The sequence below is a fragment of the Rhodamnia argentea genome, chromosome 7 (assembly GCF_020921035.1).
Source record: "Rhodamnia argentea isolate NSW1041297 chromosome 7, ASM2092103v1, whole genome shotgun sequence".
Lineage (NCBI taxonomy): Eukaryota > Viridiplantae > Streptophyta > Magnoliopsida > Myrtales > Myrtaceae > Rhodamnia > Rhodamnia argentea.
Genome location: NC_063156.1, coordinates 100,856 through 120,700, shown reverse-complemented (window position 1 = coordinate 120,700; position 19,845 = coordinate 100,856). Strand labels below are relative to the sequence as shown.

General features: G+C 41.9%; 3 protein-coding genes and 1 long non-coding RNA gene across 6 annotated transcripts; all 4 read left to right on the top strand.

The window, feature by feature from the left end:
• The first annotated feature begins 515 nt into the window (after positions 1-515).
• Positions 516-4,318, top strand: LOC115743545 (histone acetyltransferase MCC1). 2 transcript variants are annotated; one of them, XM_030678384.2, is made up of 6 exons: positions 516-715; positions 2,592-2,806; positions 2,909-3,053; positions 3,262-3,361; positions 3,449-3,677; positions 3,991-4,318. In XM_030678384.2, the coding sequence occupies exons 2-6, from the start codon at positions 2,703-2,705 to the stop codon at positions 4,115-4,117; spliced, it is 705 nt and encodes a 234-aa protein (XP_030534244.1). In that variant the 5' UTR covers positions 516-715; positions 2,592-2,702; the 3' UTR covers positions 4,118-4,318. The 2 variants fall into 2 exon arrangements, with proteins under 2 accessions (XP_030534244.1, XP_048138482.1); XM_048282525.1 differs by having other exon boundaries at positions 2,897-3,053.
• On the top strand, positions 876-18,979 carry LOC115743562. Its single transcript, XR_004015707.1, has 3 exons — positions 876-1,006; positions 9,432-9,441; positions 18,968-18,979. It is a non-coding gene; the product is annotated as an uncharacterized LOC115743562 (long non-coding RNA).
• On the top strand, positions 5,418-6,755 carry LOC115743532 (protein EXORDIUM-like 2). Its single transcript, XM_030678359.2, has 2 exons — positions 5,418-6,134; positions 6,258-6,755. The coding sequence occupies exons 1-2, from the start codon at positions 5,600-5,602 to the stop codon at positions 6,662-6,664; spliced, it is 942 nt and encodes a 313-aa protein (XP_030534219.1). The 5' UTR covers positions 5,418-5,599; the 3' UTR covers positions 6,665-6,755.
• Positions 15,862-17,981, top strand: LOC115743511 (transcription factor MYB53-like). Of its 2 annotated transcripts, XM_030678334.2 has the most exons (4): positions 15,862-16,252; positions 16,431-17,052; positions 17,086-17,213; positions 17,611-17,981. In XM_030678334.2, exons 1-4 carry the CDS (start codon positions 15,975-15,977, stop codon positions 17,615-17,617), a joined length of 1,035 nt encoding a protein of 344 aa, XP_030534194.1. In that variant the 5' UTR covers positions 15,862-15,974; the 3' UTR covers positions 17,618-17,981. The 2 variants fall into 2 exon arrangements, with proteins under 2 accessions (XP_030534194.1, XP_048138481.1); XM_048282524.1 differs by having other exon boundaries at positions 16,431-17,213.
• Positions 18,980-19,845: the final 866 nt, after the last annotated feature.

Here is a 19,845-nt window from a genome sequence, read left to right as displayed (position 1 = left end):
TTACCCTCCGTTAATTTTTGTTAAATCTAATTGTTAAATTGTTGAGTTGGATGATACGCGACAGTTGACGAGTATATCGATTCGGGATATTTACTTTTTATTTATCACAAATGTATTAGTTTATAATTTTTAGTGATATTAATTCAATTTAAGAGGGGGTAAATTTATCACATGTGTATTAATTTGAGATTTTTCGTAATAAAATAAATTAGTTTAGGGTAAACTTGTTATAGATATATCGATGTATGATTTTTGATGATAAAAAAATAGTTTGGGATCACATGTGTATTAATTTAAAATTTTTCGTGATTAAAAAGTAATTTAAAATAAATTTATTATAAGTGTATCAGTGTAGTTTGAGATTTTTCGTTGTATTACCCTCGTATTAAATGACGAAATGGATCGAATGCGAAGATGCAAAATGGAAAAGAAGAGAATATTTTAAAGGTAAAAAAAAGGGGGAAGAACTGGCGAAGGAAAGAACAAAAAAGGATGGAGCGAGAGGGGGAGTCCGTTGACGAAGTAGGGGTGGAAAAGCAAGCAAAGCTCAAGAACGCAGAAAGAGCAGAGCAAAGCAAAGCAAAATTCCCAGATTCCATCTCCCCCTCCGTCCACCGGCCAACACGAACGAATAAATCCAGCCCTACTCTTCCATTCCTGCAATCCAATCCATCGTCATCGTCCCCGCCCGCCCTCTTCTTTCTCATCCGATGAGGTAAATTCCAAGTTGTTCCCTTCCCCTCTTCAATCGAATTTCATATCAAGATTTCTCGTTTTCCCTCCAAGAAAATTCTTCGGCTCTGTGTCTTGTCTCCGATCGTATGAAACGGTTCCTCTTTTTCACTCCAGGTCTCCTGTCCCTGATTCGCATGGCCACATGACAATCAGTGTGTACCTAACCTAGTCCGTTTCTTACTCCTCCCCTTGCTAATTCTTGTTCCAATTTCGCCATTCCCTTGGCTTCCCCTACTTTTATCCTTGCTGTTTCTCGTTCCCACGAGTCCGCGTGGGTGTTTTTTTTTTGTTTCTTTTTTTTTGGTGGTGATCATTTCTTCTTCCTACCCCTAGCTTTTTGTATCATGTCGGTGTTGTAGCTCTCAAGTTCTAGTTTGTCCCCCTGGTTCTCTCTCGTTTTCTTTGTCCTGTCTGGGTTGCTTGATGATGGACTCGTGGTTGGTTGCGTAAACGTGGCCACACTCGTACCGGAGGTTTACTTCCGAGGCGGGGTCACCTCTCACTTTCGTTGTATGCCTTTGTTTTCGGCAATTTGGCAATCGGCCCGAAAAATTTCGCCTGTGAGAAATAGGTGTTGGGCAGGTGGTCCAGCGGCGTTCTGTGTGTGTCTAGAGTGTGGTAAGAGTTATTGGAGCAGTTTACCAGTTATAGGACTCACATGCTGTTTAATGAGATCGCAGCTCCTTGCTTCTATACTTGTTAACACTTGTTCTGCACCTTTGACTAGTATCGTCCAATCATACTTGTCACTGTGGCTGCCTGCTGGGAAGTTTGAGCGTAGCTCTTTTAACCTATGAAAAGGGATTATAGCATTTGGAATATCAAGTTTTCGTCGATTGGCCACATGAGTGGCATGGTTGCTGTTCCGCCTTTATTGTCTAAAGAGACTGAAATCTGGTGATTGATCACATTCCTTGTTGACAAAAGAAAAAGACATCCGCCAACTTCCTTTCTCAGTTTACTTGTTCATTCATCTGTCGTTTTTACCTTGTTATGCGGTCTGGGCTTAATCCAGCTTACTTCAAGTATCATCAAATAAGTGTTAATGGCTGCAGTCACCTTTTCAGCGAAAAATGAATTGTGTGGTGCGAAAGGGTCAGTCGCCCTTTGGTTATTCTCTAGTGTTCGCATCTGCACAAAGGGAATAATTCGATACTGTTTTGACTTACTCATGTGAACCTTCTAACGAGAAAAAGAAAGAAAACATAGCGAGTGAAATTTTTTGGGATTTCGAGGAGTTCATTGCAAAGAACAAGTTTTCTTCTTTCCTTTTGCTTATTGGAGCATCTTCGAACTGAATTAAATCATTTGCTATCAGCCGTAGAAGTCGCTGGGCCAAAATCTTAATTGATGAGTGCATGCAACCTTGGTACTTGGCATCTGCAAATGCTATGATAGGCAGTTCAGCTGTTGCTTTTAGCCTTTCATTTTCTTCTCTGTGCAAATAGAACACTAAGGTTTGTGTTTGTTTGAGTGAAAGAATATTCTGTGAGTCGGTTTTCTGGACTTTTACGTGTTTGGTTTGCTGAAAATGAGTATTCAACGGGAAACTGTTTACGAACAAAGTAAATATGCATCCTTAAAGTTAGGAAAATGAATTTCCCAACTTGAAAAGGGGAAAAAATTTTCTTTTATCATGAAGTTTTCCCCGGAAAAAAACATACCCTAAGATCTGTTTGGCTTGTGATGTGATGCTCTACATCCTTCCATTATGCAGGGCAATTGTGTCTGGTTTGAATTTAAGATTATCGATACAGTGCCTTATTATATTCTATTGCTTTTATTTTACTTATGAACTTGTATATGACCTTTCGTAATTATAGAGCTTGAAGCGGAATTGTCTTGTTGGTTTACAGTTCTTACTGCATGGATGTGGCAGCTGATGGGGCGTAAATGGGAAGAGCGGTCTTTCTACGGTTTCTCCACATATATCCAGTTTTTGCTGGGGATTAAGATCTTGATAGACGATGGTCACGCTAACCTGTTGCCATCCGACCATAAGCTATAGGCCCATACGCCCATCTGATCTGGAAATCTTAGAGCAGATTCATGGGGATATATTTCCCATTAGGTAGTTTAGCCCTGTAAACACTTTTGTCCTTTGAGGTTTTTAACTGATGTGGATATTTAGATGGAGTGGTTTCTTTTCCTAAATGAGCGGTTGGATTTACAGGTACGAATCTGAGTTCTTCCAAAATGTTGTCCATGGACGTGGTATAGTGGCTTGGGCAGCTGTTGACCATAGCCGTGATGATGGAAAAAGTGATGAGCTAATTGGATTTGTCACAGCTAGGGTTGTTCTTGCTAAAGACAGTGAGGTTTGTATACTGTCATGGGTGATCATTTGTATTAAAGCTCCTTTAGTATGTCATTCTTCCTTAAGCGTGATCATATCTGGAAATGGATTCTGTGCTATGAATTTGAAGAAGATTCTTTAAGGGATTATAATACACCTCAATGGTCTGGAACTGTACGAGCATAAGTTTCTGAAATATGACTTTTTTTTTAATGAAATTGTGCTCGCAGATTGTGGATTTGCTTAATTATAATTCTGCAGAATCGGAATGGTCATTAGTCTACATTTTGACGCTGGGAGTGATAGATAGTTACAGAAATCTTGGCATAGGTGGGTTCTTGTTCTCGTTCTCCTTGGCTCTTTATCCTGTTTCTGTGAGCACCAAAGGAACTAAATTGCCTGTTCTTTGATGTGCAGCGTCTTCACTTATTCTTGAGGTTATCAAGTATGCCTCCAGCATCCCCACTTGTCAGGCTGTTTATTTGCATGTGATATCATATAATATTCCTGCCATGCACCTGTACAAGAAAATGTCATTCAAGTGTATTCGGAGGTTGCCCGGTTTCTATCTGATTGACAGCAAGCATTATGATGCGTACTTGTTTGTTTACTTTGTGAAGGCCTGTCGATCTCCTTGCTCACTGCTGTAAGTTTCCTAATAGCTACGTGGGTCTATGATGCTTTATTTGCCAGTTGCTCTTTTGATAAACGAGAGACTACTTGTTCTTCTTCTTGTTCTCCTTTTTTAGATTCAGTTGGATGGCAGTTTCTTTTGCAGAACTTTGGCAATGATCCCTTTCCCACTATGCTCTTATTAAGTTTAACTACCGGCATGGCATTGATGGTCTTGGGTTTTTATCTCTGTGAAAATAGATTGAATAAATTAGTCGTCTGAGTCTGAGCATTTTGAGACGTGAGGTTGTCTGAAAAAAGAAAAAAACCAAATACTTGTCCTGCAGGGATCTTGTCACGGTCGTCATGAGATACATACGGATGGGTTTCCAGTCGATTACTGCAAAGCTATGGAACGATGAAAGGAAGGTCGGTAGATGGTCCAGATGTAAAGAAGCTCATTCTCTAATATAGGCAGCCCAGAACAAGAGAATCCTCGAGTCTCTGAGAATTAGAGATGAGTGTCTTTATATGTATGTTTTATCAACCTGTTGTTAGTGCTTGAAGGAGGGATGCGGCCGTACTGTCTGCGTTTACTTGTATTCTTACCTGTGTATGGTTTCACCTATTGTTGTAATGAGTTGGAATAATGTCAATGTCGTTACCTTTCTTCTCTTTTGGTTCTTTTTTACTTACCAGAATTCGAGGGTGAGATATAACGTGCATTTGCAAATGAAGGATGTATATGCCTGTAATGAAAGCAAATAACCTCTTTGTTTTTTTTTTTTTTTCTTTTGTGTTTACAAAATCATTGTCTGATGATGATTCGTACAGCGAACAATGCGATATAGATGAAATCTCATCTCTTGCCTTTGTCGTAATTAGAGCGAAAAAATTACGTTTTCGCTGATTTTTGGGGACATTGGCGAAACAGATACCCACTGCCATTCATGGACTATTTGATTAATGGGTGTGGCTTTTGGGGGTGAACAAGTCGGATCGAGCCAATTGGAATTAAACTGCTTGGATCGGTGGTTTGATTCTTGGTTCTAAAGGGCGACGGTCTGATTTTCAGTCCTTAAAATTAGAACCGGTGACTGGGCAGTTCGATTCTCGATTTCGAAGATACAGCACCGGATCGGACTGCTCGCCACAGACCAGTCGATTTTGACTTGCTTTCTCTCGCTTCTCACTGTGCAGTAGGTGCACTGATTCGGGGATAATTGTTTGTTTGGTGTACAATGATGAGATTGTGTTAAATGATAACTCAATCTCTCGTATAATATAAAAGCTAGGGAGTGGAACCTCTTGAAGCGCAATTGCTTGGGCATTTCACACAAATTAAAGAGGGTCTTGCGTTTTATTTACAAATAATTAACAATTTGAGCATTCATCGCCTCCTCTTATTAAGATTCGGTGGTTTTGCTGCTTCATTTGATATTTTTTTTCCTCGATTATTGAGTAGTTTACCGGTTTCATTGGACCGCCCGAAAATCGGATCGAACCGATCTGTGCGGTCCTTGGCTCGGGAAATTGGGAATCGGGAACTCGCTCACCTCTAGTTGCTCTGCAGTTGGCAAGACGTTCACCCCTTGCATTTCGGTTCTACAGGTCTGAAGTGAATCTCTTGATGACACCCCCACGCAAGCATGCAATGCCCTGTCCTTCGTCTGACCGCTTCTTGTCTTTTGGTCGACGTTAAACCCACCAGAATTAGACATCCTTATCATACCCGATTGTCTCTCTCGTTCTAATAAAGTTCGTATTTTTTAAGGTGAATCCACCAATGTAGGCGGTCGTGCGGTGCGAAATCAGTGGCTGCACTGTCTCTCGGCCTAAAGCTAAATCCAGTCCCCCAAAAACCATTTATGCTTGTGTATAAATACCTCCGAAGCCCAAACGTAGGAGGAGTGAGAGGAGACGTACAAGGGCGCCTAATCGCAGGAATCTTCAACCATGGCGTCTTCTCTGCCGAAACAGCCTCTGCTATTGTTTATCTCCTCCTTGTTCCTGCTGCTCCTTTTCTCTCCTCTTGCGCTCGGGTCCCCTAGAGGAGGCGGCGGTGGCCGACCTGCTCGGCTTACATACCATGGAGGACCTCTCCTCACCGGGAATATCAAATTAGGGCTGGTGTGGTACGGACCTACCGGTCGCATCCAGAAGAGCGTGATCCGGAGCTTCATCAAGTCCCTCAACTACAGGGGCCCCCGCGGGGCCTACATTGAGCCTCAGGTGTCCGCCTGGTGGCGCGTCGTTGAGAGCTACCAGCCAAGGAGGAGGGGCATGGTGCCTCCCATTGGGGTAAGGGTGGTGCGCCAGGTCACCGACAAGTTCTACTCCGTCGGCAAGGTGTTGACCGTGGACTTCATCCCCGGTCTCGTCCAAAAGGCAACGGGCGGGGACAAGAGCATCATCCCCGTCATTTTTGCCGCCAGAGGCGTCACCGTTCAAGGCCTTTGCATGGGCAAGTGCTCCCTACACGGACTCAGCGGTATGTACCATGATCAATCAATCTATTTGTATATTCATCGACTCGTTGTAGGTGCACAAGCTTCCGCAACCGTATAAAATTGATAAGTTAAGCGACGTGACAATACTGAATTAATATTTGCAGGGGGGCAGCCATACATTGTGGTAGGTGACCCTGAAACTGAGTGCCCGGGGACGTGCGCATGGCCATTCTACCCATCCGACTACGGGCCGAAAGGTGTGACATTGCGGCCGCCGAGCGGGAATGTGGGCGCCGACGCCATGGTCATATCCTTTGCCTCGGCATTAGCAGGAATCGTCACCGATCCTTATAACAACGGTTTCTACGGAGGTTCCATATTTGACCCGACCGAAGCCGGGACGGCATGCCCTAACGTATTCGGAAGCGGAGCCTTCCCCGGTTACACCGGCAAGGTCCGGGTCGACCCCGCTACCGGCGGTGCTTTCAATGTTCGTGGGGCCCGTGGCAAGAAGTTCTTGCTTCCCGCGGTTTATAATCCCTTAACTTCCTCATGCTGGACACCCTTGTAAATTCATCACAGGGAGACGAGAGGGCTATCCAAAGTTATCATCTTGTTGCAATCTATCAACAAAATTAAATGATGTCCAAGTTTTGACCCAAGAATAATCATGCATTCGTTTGCTTTTTCTTCCTTAATTTATCCCTTCATTTCAAATTTTGCGCACTCAGTAATGTCGGCGGCAAGATATGCTCACGAAGAAGGAGATCAGGTTGCTATCATTAATGATACCACGGCGTACATTTCTAATTACCCATCCGGACAAACTTCATCATCCATACTTTATGTAATGGTTGCACCACGTGTCCTGAACGAGGAGAGGAAATTTCATGCGTAAAATAGATTCTAGTTTACTCTATTAAAGTGTGATCCGTGTGCTTCTTCGTATCCGCAGCCGGACCGGGTGTAAAATAATTTCTTGGCAAAGCAAACCTAACAAATGTCACATTATTATTATGTCTTTCATTGGATTGGAATATATAAACCGATACTGTGATCTAAGACCATATGAAGTGGTCAATATCTTTTTTTGTATAGACATTCTTATAATGTAACAATTTATGAACTTTCACACATTGATTTCAAATTTTCAAAATTATCCTCCATGCAAATTGTTTAAGGCAAAACAAAAGCAAATTTCATGCATTATTAAGGAAAAAAAAAAAAAAACAGCAGGGGGAGCCGGTTGCAATCATCTGGGAAAATAGTTGGTTCGATATTTTTCGCAAATAGGAAGTTCATCTTTTGATTGTAACTATTCATAGACCAAAAGTAATTTTCTGAAGTGAAGACGCAACGGATGTAACCTTCCAATGACAATAAGAAAAGTAACAATCACTTGCATGTCATTTGGTCCATAAACCATCATCAACTTTTCCTCCACGCAATATAAGGAACACCCTTTGAAGTTTGAAGATTAATATGACAAGGACAGGAAGGTAAAAGCATGTGCGTACCGTTTGAGAATCATTCTCGTTTCTTTTTGTTATTGTGAATTGCAAAAGACGTCGCTCCTAAGATTCATCCTCTTTTGAAGGCCTCGAATAGCCAAGTGCTCTCATTTACGTTAGCGTGCAAGCAGTTCTCCCAATCAATATTGTAGAGATTGTTTCGAATAAAGAAAAATGTGTTTTCTCTAGTTGAGTCCCCAAACTTTCTCAACAAGTGGTATCGGAGCAGGTGGTTAGAAACAGTGAGCCCACGGTCAAGGATCGAAGCACGCCGAAGTCTTATTAGTGCATAGCTCCGGACTGTGAAGCCGGTTGATATGAGATTAGGCTTACTTGGTATGGTACCAGGCATTATAACCAAGTCATGATGGTGTATATCTTGAGTTCCGTAAGCGGATGAGTTGAGCAAGTGGAAGATAAAAGCTGGTAAGGTGATTGAGGCTCTTGTAGTGATTATTGAAGATGGGTTGTTTGTTAAGGAAAAAATTACCATAAATGTCAGTAACAATTTAGTCCTAAATCTAATTTTTTTTTTTTTTTGCCTATTGTGTCATAAGCCTTTTGCATTTGTGCCAATTCGGTCCATCCGACCAATTAACTTTGACTAGCCGACACTAATAGGATAAAATATGATATTTTTCAAATTTTCTATTTATTATGGCAATTGGCTGGAGGAAGAAGGCTAGAAAAAAAGGATGAATAAATGAATAATTCATAAAATATCAAAATATTAATAAAAATTATCACGTCAATGCAGAGCAATCAAAGTTGACCAAATGGACTGAATTGACATAAATGCAAACGCTTATAACTCATGACAAAAAATAGAGAAAATTTAGATTTGAAATGACAGAATTACGATAGGCTTAGGACTTTTTTTGGTAATTGTTCAGTTGTTATGGAATATAAAGAACGCCAAGATCCCAAAGGAGGTGTGGGATAACTTGCCGGCGCTGCTCTCGAGGAGGAATGGCGTAAAGTCGGAGAACTAGCTATTTCCAATCTTGCAACAAGACTATGGCCATGAGTCAATACTTCACCAAACTTAAATCTCAACACGGTGGCGGTGGAGGTAAGAGGTCGATGGTGGTGCCTGAACGGGGCTGTTCCCCTACCTCCCTAGAGAGGATTGCTCGACGAAGAATCTAACCTTACTGTGCCATGCCACCACATATCTGTGGCCATCTCGGCCATGAATTACTTCAATTCCTCGATCATTTTGGCCTACAAAACACTCGATGAAGATCTAATCTGCGAAGCGTGAGAGCCGTCCATTTCAAGCGTGGGGACAGCGAGAAGAAGATAAGATGAAATGCCACGACGCAAACCCTAAAGCAGTTTAGGCAAAGGGTCGCCGCAATTAGTCTTAAGATATGCCCATCAAGTCCTTTCCGTGACGACCCGCGCTTGTGCACACAAATAGCACCCTACAATCATTTGGCCAATTGGCAACTCCACATGTCTAAATGATCCGCCCTTCTCCTTTTCTTTGCCATAGCCTCTCTATTTATAGCGTGGATCGCGATCGCGGGCATGTATTTACGTCACGGAATCGCGCTCACGCACAAATCACATTGATATTCAATATCATTTCATCGGAGAAAAAGTGGAGAATAATGAGGTTCGACTTGTAAAGGTCGACACGGTAGAAAATAGTTCGGACTTTCTTACTAAAGCCGTCACAGGTGCAAAGTTTGAATGGTGCTCTGCTGCGATTGGATTGAAGAAGAATGATATTGGAAGGGCTCTCATTTGCGCGAAGTATTCACCAAGTGGGAGAATGTTGGAGTTGGCGAATACTTCAGGGACCCTTGTTTCTCACACCAGGTACGCCCACGTGAGCTTAGGGAAACCGAAGTGTTACCCAACGACATATGACCCCTACGCGCGGGATGCGGGGGTTCGGGGGCGGCGCCCCGACACGGTGTCCCGCTGCCTGGTCGGTGGGCGGGGGTTCGGGGCGGCGCCTCCCGACGGGGTTCCATTGCCCGGTCGCGAGACAGGCCGCCCGCTCGCCGGTGAGCGGACGGGGTTCGGGGCGGCGCCCCGAAACCTCTACGGGTTTGGGCTTTTATTTAAGTTGGCCCGTATGGTGGAATTAAGAGGTTTTAGGTTTTTTAGCCCGTTTTTGGGTATATATATTTTGTTCGGTTTTATCATTGTATTGAGTTGAATTGGTCGTAAACCGAAAAAAATATAGTGAAATCTCTTTGCGGGACGTAGCCCTAATCTTGGGGTGAATCTGGGTAATTTCGTGCGTCTTTTTAATTTTTCTCGATTCTCTGTGTGATCGTCCGATTCGGTTCCGATAAATCCCTTCAGTTCTTGGGAGTCAGTCGACTTCTGGGATATGCTTAGAATGGGTGATGAACAAGTTTCAGTCGAAATGTACAAGGTGCTGTTTTGGAAGACGTAGTTGGACGCCCTCTGAAAACAGAGTCCCCCCCAGGATAGCGACGCCTAAAATGCTACATTAATTTGGACTGGCGTAGACCTTTGATGAGCAGTTGCGATCCCGTTCAAGAAACCAACTCTCTGTTGTCGTTGGCCGTCACGTCCATCTCTTCATCTTTTTATTTCTTTGACTTGAGAGTCTTTCCCTATTGTTTTGTTCCCATCCACTTCCCTGCTAACTCTGTATGCATGTTTCTATCTGTGACTTGTATAGCTTCAGTCCGTCGACTTCTACGCTCGATAGTTATTATTCCATTCATAAGAATATGACTTTATACGCCCACACATACCCGTTTTTTCACGGGTAACTTATGGAATCCCCGTTCCATCGCCTACGCTGGAGTCATTATTTCCGCCATAAGACTATATATTAACTCTTTATGCACACACAGGGGGAATGCAAGCGTTCATGTCTTTGATGATTTGAAAAATAATCGGGATCGCGTATGGCCGATCATCACCGGTCTGCACTATGGTTATCATAATTCATCCCATGCGGTTTCCGAAAAGTGGATGACGGACCGGTTGACCGAGCGTGAGGTAATGTTTGAGTTGTCTGATTCAAACGGATAAGATGGGATTACTTTGAAAAGCCTTTTTGGACAGAACCCTAGTTAAAATTACCCACGAGAAAGAAGTAACGCAGTTACGCTTTTGGGAGCCGACACTAGGCATTGTAGCCGTAGCTGGTGTGCTTTATGTAGGTGGGATGAAAGGGTATCGAGAGAGGGAAGTACGTAAAACGATCCACCATCAAATCTGGGCACTAACTCCTTTGTTTCCTTTCTCAGCACTATTTTGACTATTTTTGTTTACCAGTTTGCCATGCACCTTTCTCCGATTCCACGCAAAGATCTCACATTTTCCATGCCAGCACCATGGTTCATGATATCTTCTACGTGTCAGCATAGCTCGACTCGATCAAATCAAGATTCATTTATTTTGCGAAAAAAAAAGTAACATTTCTGGCCTCGAGAAGTCATTTTTAAGGAAAAATGACAATACTTTTCGATGTTTGGTTGTGACCTAAAAAGGAACTGAAAAATATTTTCTGTCGTTTGATAAGAAAAATTGATTTTCCTACCCTGTTTGGGTGCTAGTCATTTGTGTATATGTAGTCAAAAGAACTCAACATGGGCATTGGGGTCTTTGTTATATTTTGACTTTCAAATTAGTGACAATGTTATTTTGGACCATTCATTTTGTTTTGGGATTTTTTAGAGGGGCCATAAAAAAGATATGTTGCATATTATATTGCAATGCTTGCTTTTGCTTCTGTCTCAGAGCCTTTTACTTTGTCCTCAAATCCTTTGTTTTTCACTTTCTTCTTGTCAAATGTTTAGTTCTTTGATTGTACGTTTGTACTCGTGATTAAAAATAGTGAAACCCTCTCTCTTCCCGTGGTTTTTCCTGTTTTGGATTTTCCATGTATATCATGTCTCGTGTTTTTATTTACTTTCATCCTTGCTTTTTCACGCTTGAATTTGCGTATCTCTTGGCGTTTTTCACAACAGTCTCAAGCCTCAGAATGGTGCCGGGCTCCCTAGCGCCCCATATCGAGTTTATAGAGGTTGGGCCCATGTCCCTAGCGCTAGGCCCCGGGTCCATCAAAGCGTGTCTTGGCCTTGATGGACTCGAGTGCACCGGCTAGGGTATCGGGCACAACCTAGATAGACCTTGGTCGAGACCCCGAGGTCTGGTCTCGATGGACCTAAACCTGACCTTGCTGCCAAGGGCTTGGAATGAGTGTTAAGATTCATATGCCCAAGCGCATAGTTTCATATTTTGAAAAAGTGATTTTCAATTTTTCAAGAGGAAATCATTTTCTTCGATTTAAGTTTTGGTAGGAAAACATTTTCCGTTTACTCATTTCTAGGAAAATATTTTCTGCAAAATAAACAACGCCCCTCCAAAAATGGGACATTTTTGGAAAATGTTTACAATTAAGTCATTTTCTTTGTGGAAAATGTTTACAATTAAGTCATTTTCTAGAAAATGACAATATTTTTTTGTGTTTGATTGAGACTTGAAAATATTTTTTGTTGTTTGGTAATGAAAATCCAATATTTTTATAGATATTTCTAGCTTTTTTTGCGTTTTCTTTTTACTTCTTCCTCCACCGCAATCGGTCGGCGGTAGCCACAAAAGAGCTTGAACTTGCCAAATCCCCACGAGCTCAAGTTGGCTGGCTCACATGGCCGAGGAAGAAGGAAAAAAAATAAAAGCAAAGAAAAGAAAAAAAAGAAAAGAGAAATAAAAAATTATTGAAAGAAAAAGAATATGATGAGTGGAGGAAAGATGAGGGAAAATAATAATAAACTAGTCATGAAAAATAATTTTCACCAATAGGAAAAAACACATACACAAGAAGGGAAAACAAATGGAGGATAAGGTTCGGTTTGTTTTGCGAAAAACAAGGAAAATGTTTTTCGGCATTTGGTTCGCAGAAAATAAGCTAGTCTAAGCAAATATTTTCCATCCAAAGAAAAAACCTTTTCAAAAATGAGAAAGATATTTTCTTCTTTCTAAGAAGAGGAAAATATTTTCCTCATCTTTCCTTCCTCTTCTCTTTCGTATTTTTTTTCAATTATATATTTACTTTATTTTCATTTTTATTTATTTTTCAAAATTTCAAAATTATTTTTTTTTCTCTTTTTTAAAAATTTAATTTTTTTTTTCTTTTTCTTTTCTCCTTCTTCCCCCTCCTTCCTCTGCCCGTCGCTCCTTCCTCCTTCCACCTTTGACCGCGGACCTTGACGATGGCTAGCAGCTCGGCGATCGGTCATGACGCCGACCAGTGAGCTCCAGCCTTGCCGCAAAGGAACCTTCAGCACCGTGCAGTGAGTTGTCTCTCTTGCTCACACCGCTTGTCTCCACGAAAAATGCAGTAATTCCTCTCTAGATCCGCCGCTGAGCAGCTCGCGGATCCAGAATTCACGTAGGCATCTCAATTTCGAACTCAATTTCTTCCTCCCTCATCCTCTTGTTGTGTTTTTAGGAATCGGCAGGGACTACGCTCATGGATCCCATAACCGCGGATCCCTCAATTGTGTCCTCGACGTCATTGTCCACTGCGACGTCGTATCCGGAGTGTCAGCCGACGGCGCTCGGGAAGCCGGTGATTCCTGCCTCCGAGAGGAAGTCCAAGAAGGCCACTCTCATGCAGATCTAGAACGACACCATTTCCGCTGCTAACGCTGCTCTAAACTCTGTCCGCAACAACATCATGCCTCGGAGGCAAAAGAAAAAGGTTAAGTCATTCCACCCTGCACTGGCGAAACCAGAAGGAATAAATAAATAAATAAAGATAAATAATTAAAAACATTCATTTTTTTAAAAAATAAAAAACAAAAATACAAAAAATTATTGAAAAATATTTTTCGGGTCTTTTTACATTTTAGCTAAGTATCGAAAAATATTGTCAATTTCGTTGAAAATAACTTTTCGAAAAATATTTTCTAAAAACCTCGCATTTTTTGCAAAACAAACATAACTTTAGTACCATCATATATATATATATATATATATTGATTTGACTAAACAAATAACGTCGTGCTCCAAAATCTTAGGTTGGTAAAATGTCAACATTCGTAACAAAAGGCGACATTTCGGTATATTTAGCATGTGTGTTACTTCTGTTCAACGTAGATAGCACGGTCCGGGAAATTGGCATCGTCTTCCCCATTGTGTACATTAAATTGCAAGTATGCCACAGACTTAATTTACTTCTTATAACAACTTATTTCATCCACAATATTGAGATTTGGTTATTTGAGATTCAATTTCTGTAAATAAAGATGACATGCTAGTTGTGCCTTTTGTAGGAGTTTCAATGATTCGGTTCTTTTTGGTTTTTGAAGAAAATCAAACCGAATCGAACCAATAGAGTGTAAATTTGAACCGAATCGAATCTCGCTCGGAACTAAAAATCCAATTCGGTTCGATTTTCAATTTTTCTTTTTTCTTTTCTTTTTCCTCTTTTGGTTCAAATCCGGTGGAGCCGCTGGCTGCCAGTGACTCCTGCCAACTCGTGGGCAAGGGTTGCTTGCCCTCAATGAGGGCTTCATGACCCTTGGCCAGGCCCTCGCTGGCCAAAGTGAGGGCATGCGAGGCTTTGGTCGGCAAGGGCCGTGCCACCCTCGCCAATCTCGGCGAGGGGTTGCGACCCTTTGTCCACGACCGACGGGGGTCGCTGGCCCTTTGCCCCAAAAAAAAAAAACAAAAAAAACTGTTACTTTGAAGTTTTTTAATTCGTTTTGGTTAACCGAATCGAAGCGAACTAGAAAAAAAACGGAATGATTATTTTTCAATTATTTGAACCAAAAAGCAAACCGAATTGAAATGCGTAAATTTTTAGTTCGGTTCGGTTCGATTCGATTATTCAGGTTTTCAGTTCCATCTTGACACACCTAGCCTTCCGTACTAGCTCAGGGGAAAAGGGTTTCTCAAAAACACGAATGATCTCATCATGTTTCCGCATCCTTTTCCCAAGATCAAAGTGCCACACACAATAGAGATTTTATATTACCTAGGTTTTCCCAACAAATTCATAAAAAGAGAGACAATTAAGCACTCCTCGGGGTTAACGGACTTTACCATCGCACAAAACCATAACGAAATCCGGGTTCCGTTTGACCCGACAAGTTCTCTCATTAAAGGAGCGCATTAATTAAATTTTGTGGCAGCTTAACCACGATCCCTACTTCTTTTGCTTGTGTCGCTGAACATTCTCATTATAATATCCCTACATTCAGTTTGCGAACATCATTAAGTATGTCCCGATTCCCAACACCAGTCGAGAGCAGTTTTGCCTGCGAAACCCATTCAGATGCAAGCTGCAATGGTTACTATTCGCTCCTACTATATTCAAACATGAGTTGAGGAGTCGAGTTGGCCCATGTTTTGCGTTCTGCGAGGAGCTTGAGGAGAGAGGTTCTCGACGAATGCACATGATGATTATAATCCAGATGCGATCCGCCAAGTGGGATGGCAGGGAATAAGCCGAACATGTAACCGTATGAAGGTAAAACAACCACATACTTTCACGGGCCAACATCGTACATGCTCGAGATGAATACCTATGGTTACACTTCGGAAAAAATTATCACATGGCGAGGAGACAATCAGGGTCGCGATTAGAATGCATGGTATTGGTGATGATGTGTACTTGGATCTCCATGCAAGCGAAGTTAGTGCATTGTTCGTGAGGAGCCAAAGAAAGTGATGTGGGAAATGGAATAGCTTGCGGGACTAGCAAATATTATAAACGGGTACCGTTAGAAGTTTGGTTGGTAGGTCGGTTCCCAAAGGATCACCTTCTGCAGTTTCGTGTGCGGACTTCCGATTGAAATTATTGCCCCGCGCACGTATCTTCTTCGTTACAATACCCCCCCAGCATTGACGATTTGACCCTCTTAACCTTCTTATCTACTCTCTTATCTATCCCCTACATATCCCCCATATTCACTTAAATTATTTCAAAACGTGTATTGCTCACAACCACATATACACATGCAACTGTAAATGAAAACCCAGCTCATTGTCATGCATTTCGCAATAGGAATTAAGGCAGTTCTGTCATGTATGACGATAGGAATAGTCGAATGCATGACTCTTCTAAGTAGTTTGACCATGGGGCCGAGGACATGCTCGGAACTTTAGCGGATGTTTCCATCCTCCTGGGAAAATCCTTGTACATTACTCCAACGTCGAAATCATGGTAAACCCGCATGTGAAAGCTATACCCACTCCCCTCCTCTCTCTCCCCCCCACAAATACAATATAAATAACTCCAGCAGTTTGAAGAGACTCCACTTCCGAAAGGTTTTCCATCGCTTGCTGCTGCATTAAGGATGAACTAGAAGCTGCAGTTAGCCACTGGTTGATTGTTACCATTTTGAAAGTTTCCCCCTGCAGATGCAGAGTGAAGCAATGATGGAAAGGGAGGAGTTGAACGAGACATCGCTGAAGAAGGGGCCGTGGACGCCAGAAGAGGACAGGACGCTGATGGAGTACATAGAGAGACATGGCCATGGAAGTTGGCGATCTCTCCCGGGGCTTGCCGGTCTCAACCGATGTGGCAAGAGTTGCCGCCTCCGCTGGATCAACTACTTGAGGCCTGACATCAGGCGAGGCAACTTCTCCGACGAAGAGAAGCAGATGATCATCAACCTCCATGCCGTTCTTGGAAACAAGTATTATATATGATTTGACTTGATTGATTATAAGATTAAATTCATATAAGTGCGTGTTTTGTTTCACGTGTTCCCTATATATTGGCTAGCTAGGAGAAAATGTTCTTCTTCCTTCTGCAATTCATCTGCGACTAACTTGTTGTCACGGTTTATCTTATTTCTGATCTTCATCGTTCAGGTGGTCGGCCATAGCCACTCATCTTCCAGGGCGTACCGACAATGAGATAAAGAACCTGTGGAACACTCATCTCAAGAAGAAGCTGCTCCAAATGGGTATAGACCCAGTGACTCACCAGCCCAGAGCCGACCTCAATGTTCTCTCCAACTTGCAACAGTTGCTCACCCTCACCAACTTGCTCAATAGCAATAATCAATTTGCTACCCCTTTGGAAATTAATAACGCTCTGAGGACGTTACACTTGCAGTCGGACGCGACACAACTAGCTAGAATCCAATTGTTTTTGCAAGTTCTTGGTGCTACCGGCAATGGTAACCCGCCACCCGTAAATGATATTGATGCGTTCCTGATGAACTTGGTTGGCTCATCTTCGTCTTTTTCTTCCGGTCACGAGCACCGTCTGGAGGATTACTTGAAAAACAATAGAATCGCAAATGAATATTCTGATCGGTTTGGAGCTGGTGATGGATGGGTACCGTCTGGTGCCTTTTCTGCTTCGACATCATTCGAGGGGAAAGAGCCTCAATTACCTTGTCCTTCCATGTTGAACTCCAACAATTATCCGATGCCATTCGAAAATTCAATCCCTCCACTCGTATGTGCTTCGCCGGGTCATCCTGTTTCGTCCATCAATAAGTCCGAGAAGAGCAAGATGTACGAATATTCTTCATCCACTTCGACAACGACCTTCGATCGGTTGGAGCTAGAAGCTAACAATTGGGGAGATCCTCATCGGCTCATGGAGGATGAGGTGTCCGACTCCTTCTGGAAAGAACTCATCCGGTAAAATTCCTCGCTTAATAAATGTCTGCATTACATCTATGAATCGGTGTAGAAAAATTGATATGCTAAATAATGTGACAGTCTTGAGTGTACCTTGTATTATTGTCTCCCTCAGTTTATCTGATTCAAATTTTTCAAGACGTCATCTCTACCAATGAAAACATTACTTTACCTAAATGTTGCCATACGGTGAGTCCAAAGGACAACTACATATGGTTTTGAAGCCTACTTGCAGGATTAATAACCAGATGCACATACGCCATGCGCAGCATCCTTCCTTATAGACGTGATCTTTCCCAAGAATTGTAGACAAGATAGATCCACTTAAGTCACTTAGTTACTCGAGACAGCTTGCTTGTTCCAATTCCATCTGATAATGAATAGACTTGTTTTGCAGGCAATGATAAATCATCGATTTGTACAACCGAAGACAACCCTTCGTATTATGGAGCTTCATGCAGGGCAGTTGTTCCACAGACGGGGATACTTGAATATTTTAAGACTGTAGCATTCACAGTGTACAATTAAGTCATGTCGGAGGTTTCTTTCTTTCTTTCTTTTATGCATGACCATTTAGGTCCGAAGCTAGTTTGCAGTCAAAGGGAATAGGGAACACAGAAACATTGGATTGTGATTTTATAGGTCCATCTCTCTTGGTTTGTAATAAGACTCGTGTGGATATGCCTATTACTGTACAATTATCTTTTGTGCATATGATTTCTTCGTCTGTCTTAGTTTATTCCCAATGTCACAACCTATTGAAAATGTTAATAGAGCAAGTCTTTCTAAAAAAAATTTCAGATAAGTGGTTGCTGCTAATTGCGTTTGAATCTCTCCATATCACTTCAGTTGAAGTCCCAACTAACGTTTCGGATGCCGCCATATCACATGATTAAACTTTACGATCATGTATAATATTCCCAAAAAAAAAAAAATAAGGCGTTGATATGTATCGAAAAGGAGCAATCCAAATATATCGGGGTTTGACATGATTCAAGTCTTTTTGTTCCGTCTGTACTCGGGTACCGTGCTAGTTATGAAGGTGCAGATTGATCCATAACAGATAATCTTCAACGTTTTCAGTACATTTTTTTGTTTCATCTCCATGCCGGATAAATATGCTTACGTTACGTTGCGTGCTAAAATATCAGATGATGAGAAAGATGCTGACAAGGCGAAGAAAATGAAGGAAGTAGTATGATTAAAGAGGGAGTTAGTTGTGGAAAAACTGGAGGCACGGAATTGATACCGATGTAAACGAGAGCTGTTCGTCTTCGGTGAAGGTAGAGAGAGCGAGGGGTTGACCTTTGCACGCATTTGAGAGTCTTGCGCAATCACTCATCTCGCCACAATTCTTCAATGCACACTTTTAGAAAGCCAAACAAGCAATCTCTCAAAAGGGAGAAAAGAAAAAAATTCTCTTCAAAGTAGCTAATAATGTAGCCCAAAAAAGTCAAAAGACCTCTTTACTCATTAGGTAAAAGCAGTAAAGGATATGTTGCATCGTATGGCTTGTGATCGTATGTTTCCTTGTTTTTCCCTTTCCGAGTTTTACTTCTAAATTGTATTCGAGTTCATGTCTTTCGATCCAAAGCAAACCGCTTGTGTCTCGAAGCATTTTCCGGAAGTTACTTCTTCCCCTCCGGGTTTAAGGGGACTGCAGTCAAATCCAATATTCTAAGCAAGAAGGTGCTTATAAATGTGGTGATTAGTAGGTAGGTGATGTCCATTCTCCCTGGCATCCCATTCAAAAGAACAACTAATCCGATACCTACCCTGCCAAATCTGCTTATATTCCAACCTAAGGTATCATCTCCCAACAAACTTAATATGCATAGCTAATTAAAGATGCAATAACTCGAACGTTGCTTTTCATGGCGATGCCGTCGGTGTTGCTCTGGGGTGAGATCAATCTCACTTTTGCCGTACAACTTATGAATGGCCATCTTTTCTTATTTGTTCCTGCTCTTAATTAGCTAGAATCATTGTAGGGCATGCTGAGTTTCGCTCGAGAGCTAGTGAGAAACGTAGAAAGACTTCGAATTCTCAAATTTTCGACTGCTTGTGAAGGGGTATTATCCTACGGCCTCTGGCATATTTGCCTTATCTCCACAAGTTTGGATCAAGTTACTGAATGAGCCTTTGCAATGGATGACTCTTGCTTTGCTGGACTGAGATATATTGCAAGTAGCAATTGGGAATCCTTTAATTCCTGGAGAACGCTAGGCTAGGGTACTGCGGAATGTTCTCGTTTGCCTAATGAAAAGCTCTGTGTTGAGATTGAGATCCTACTGCAGAAGGATCTGGTATGGAGATTAAGGTGAAATGCCCTTGGGGTTTGGTTAACTGCTCCACTGGTAGAAAGTAGGGCCAATTTTCATACCCTTAGTGTAACATGGATGTTGTTTGATAGTGGTGTACCTATTTACTTGTATGTGTCAACATAGCCCTTTCATGCACTGTACTAAATGCCTCTTGAATGTTGATTAAAAAGAGAGGTTGCGTTCATAATCCTTCTACCTATGCTTTGCACAAAGGAACTTGACTTGAAGCTTCTAAAACGACTCTGCTATACAGCTCGTATATACAATATATACTTCTAAAATGACTTGAAGCTTCATAATTGGTGATG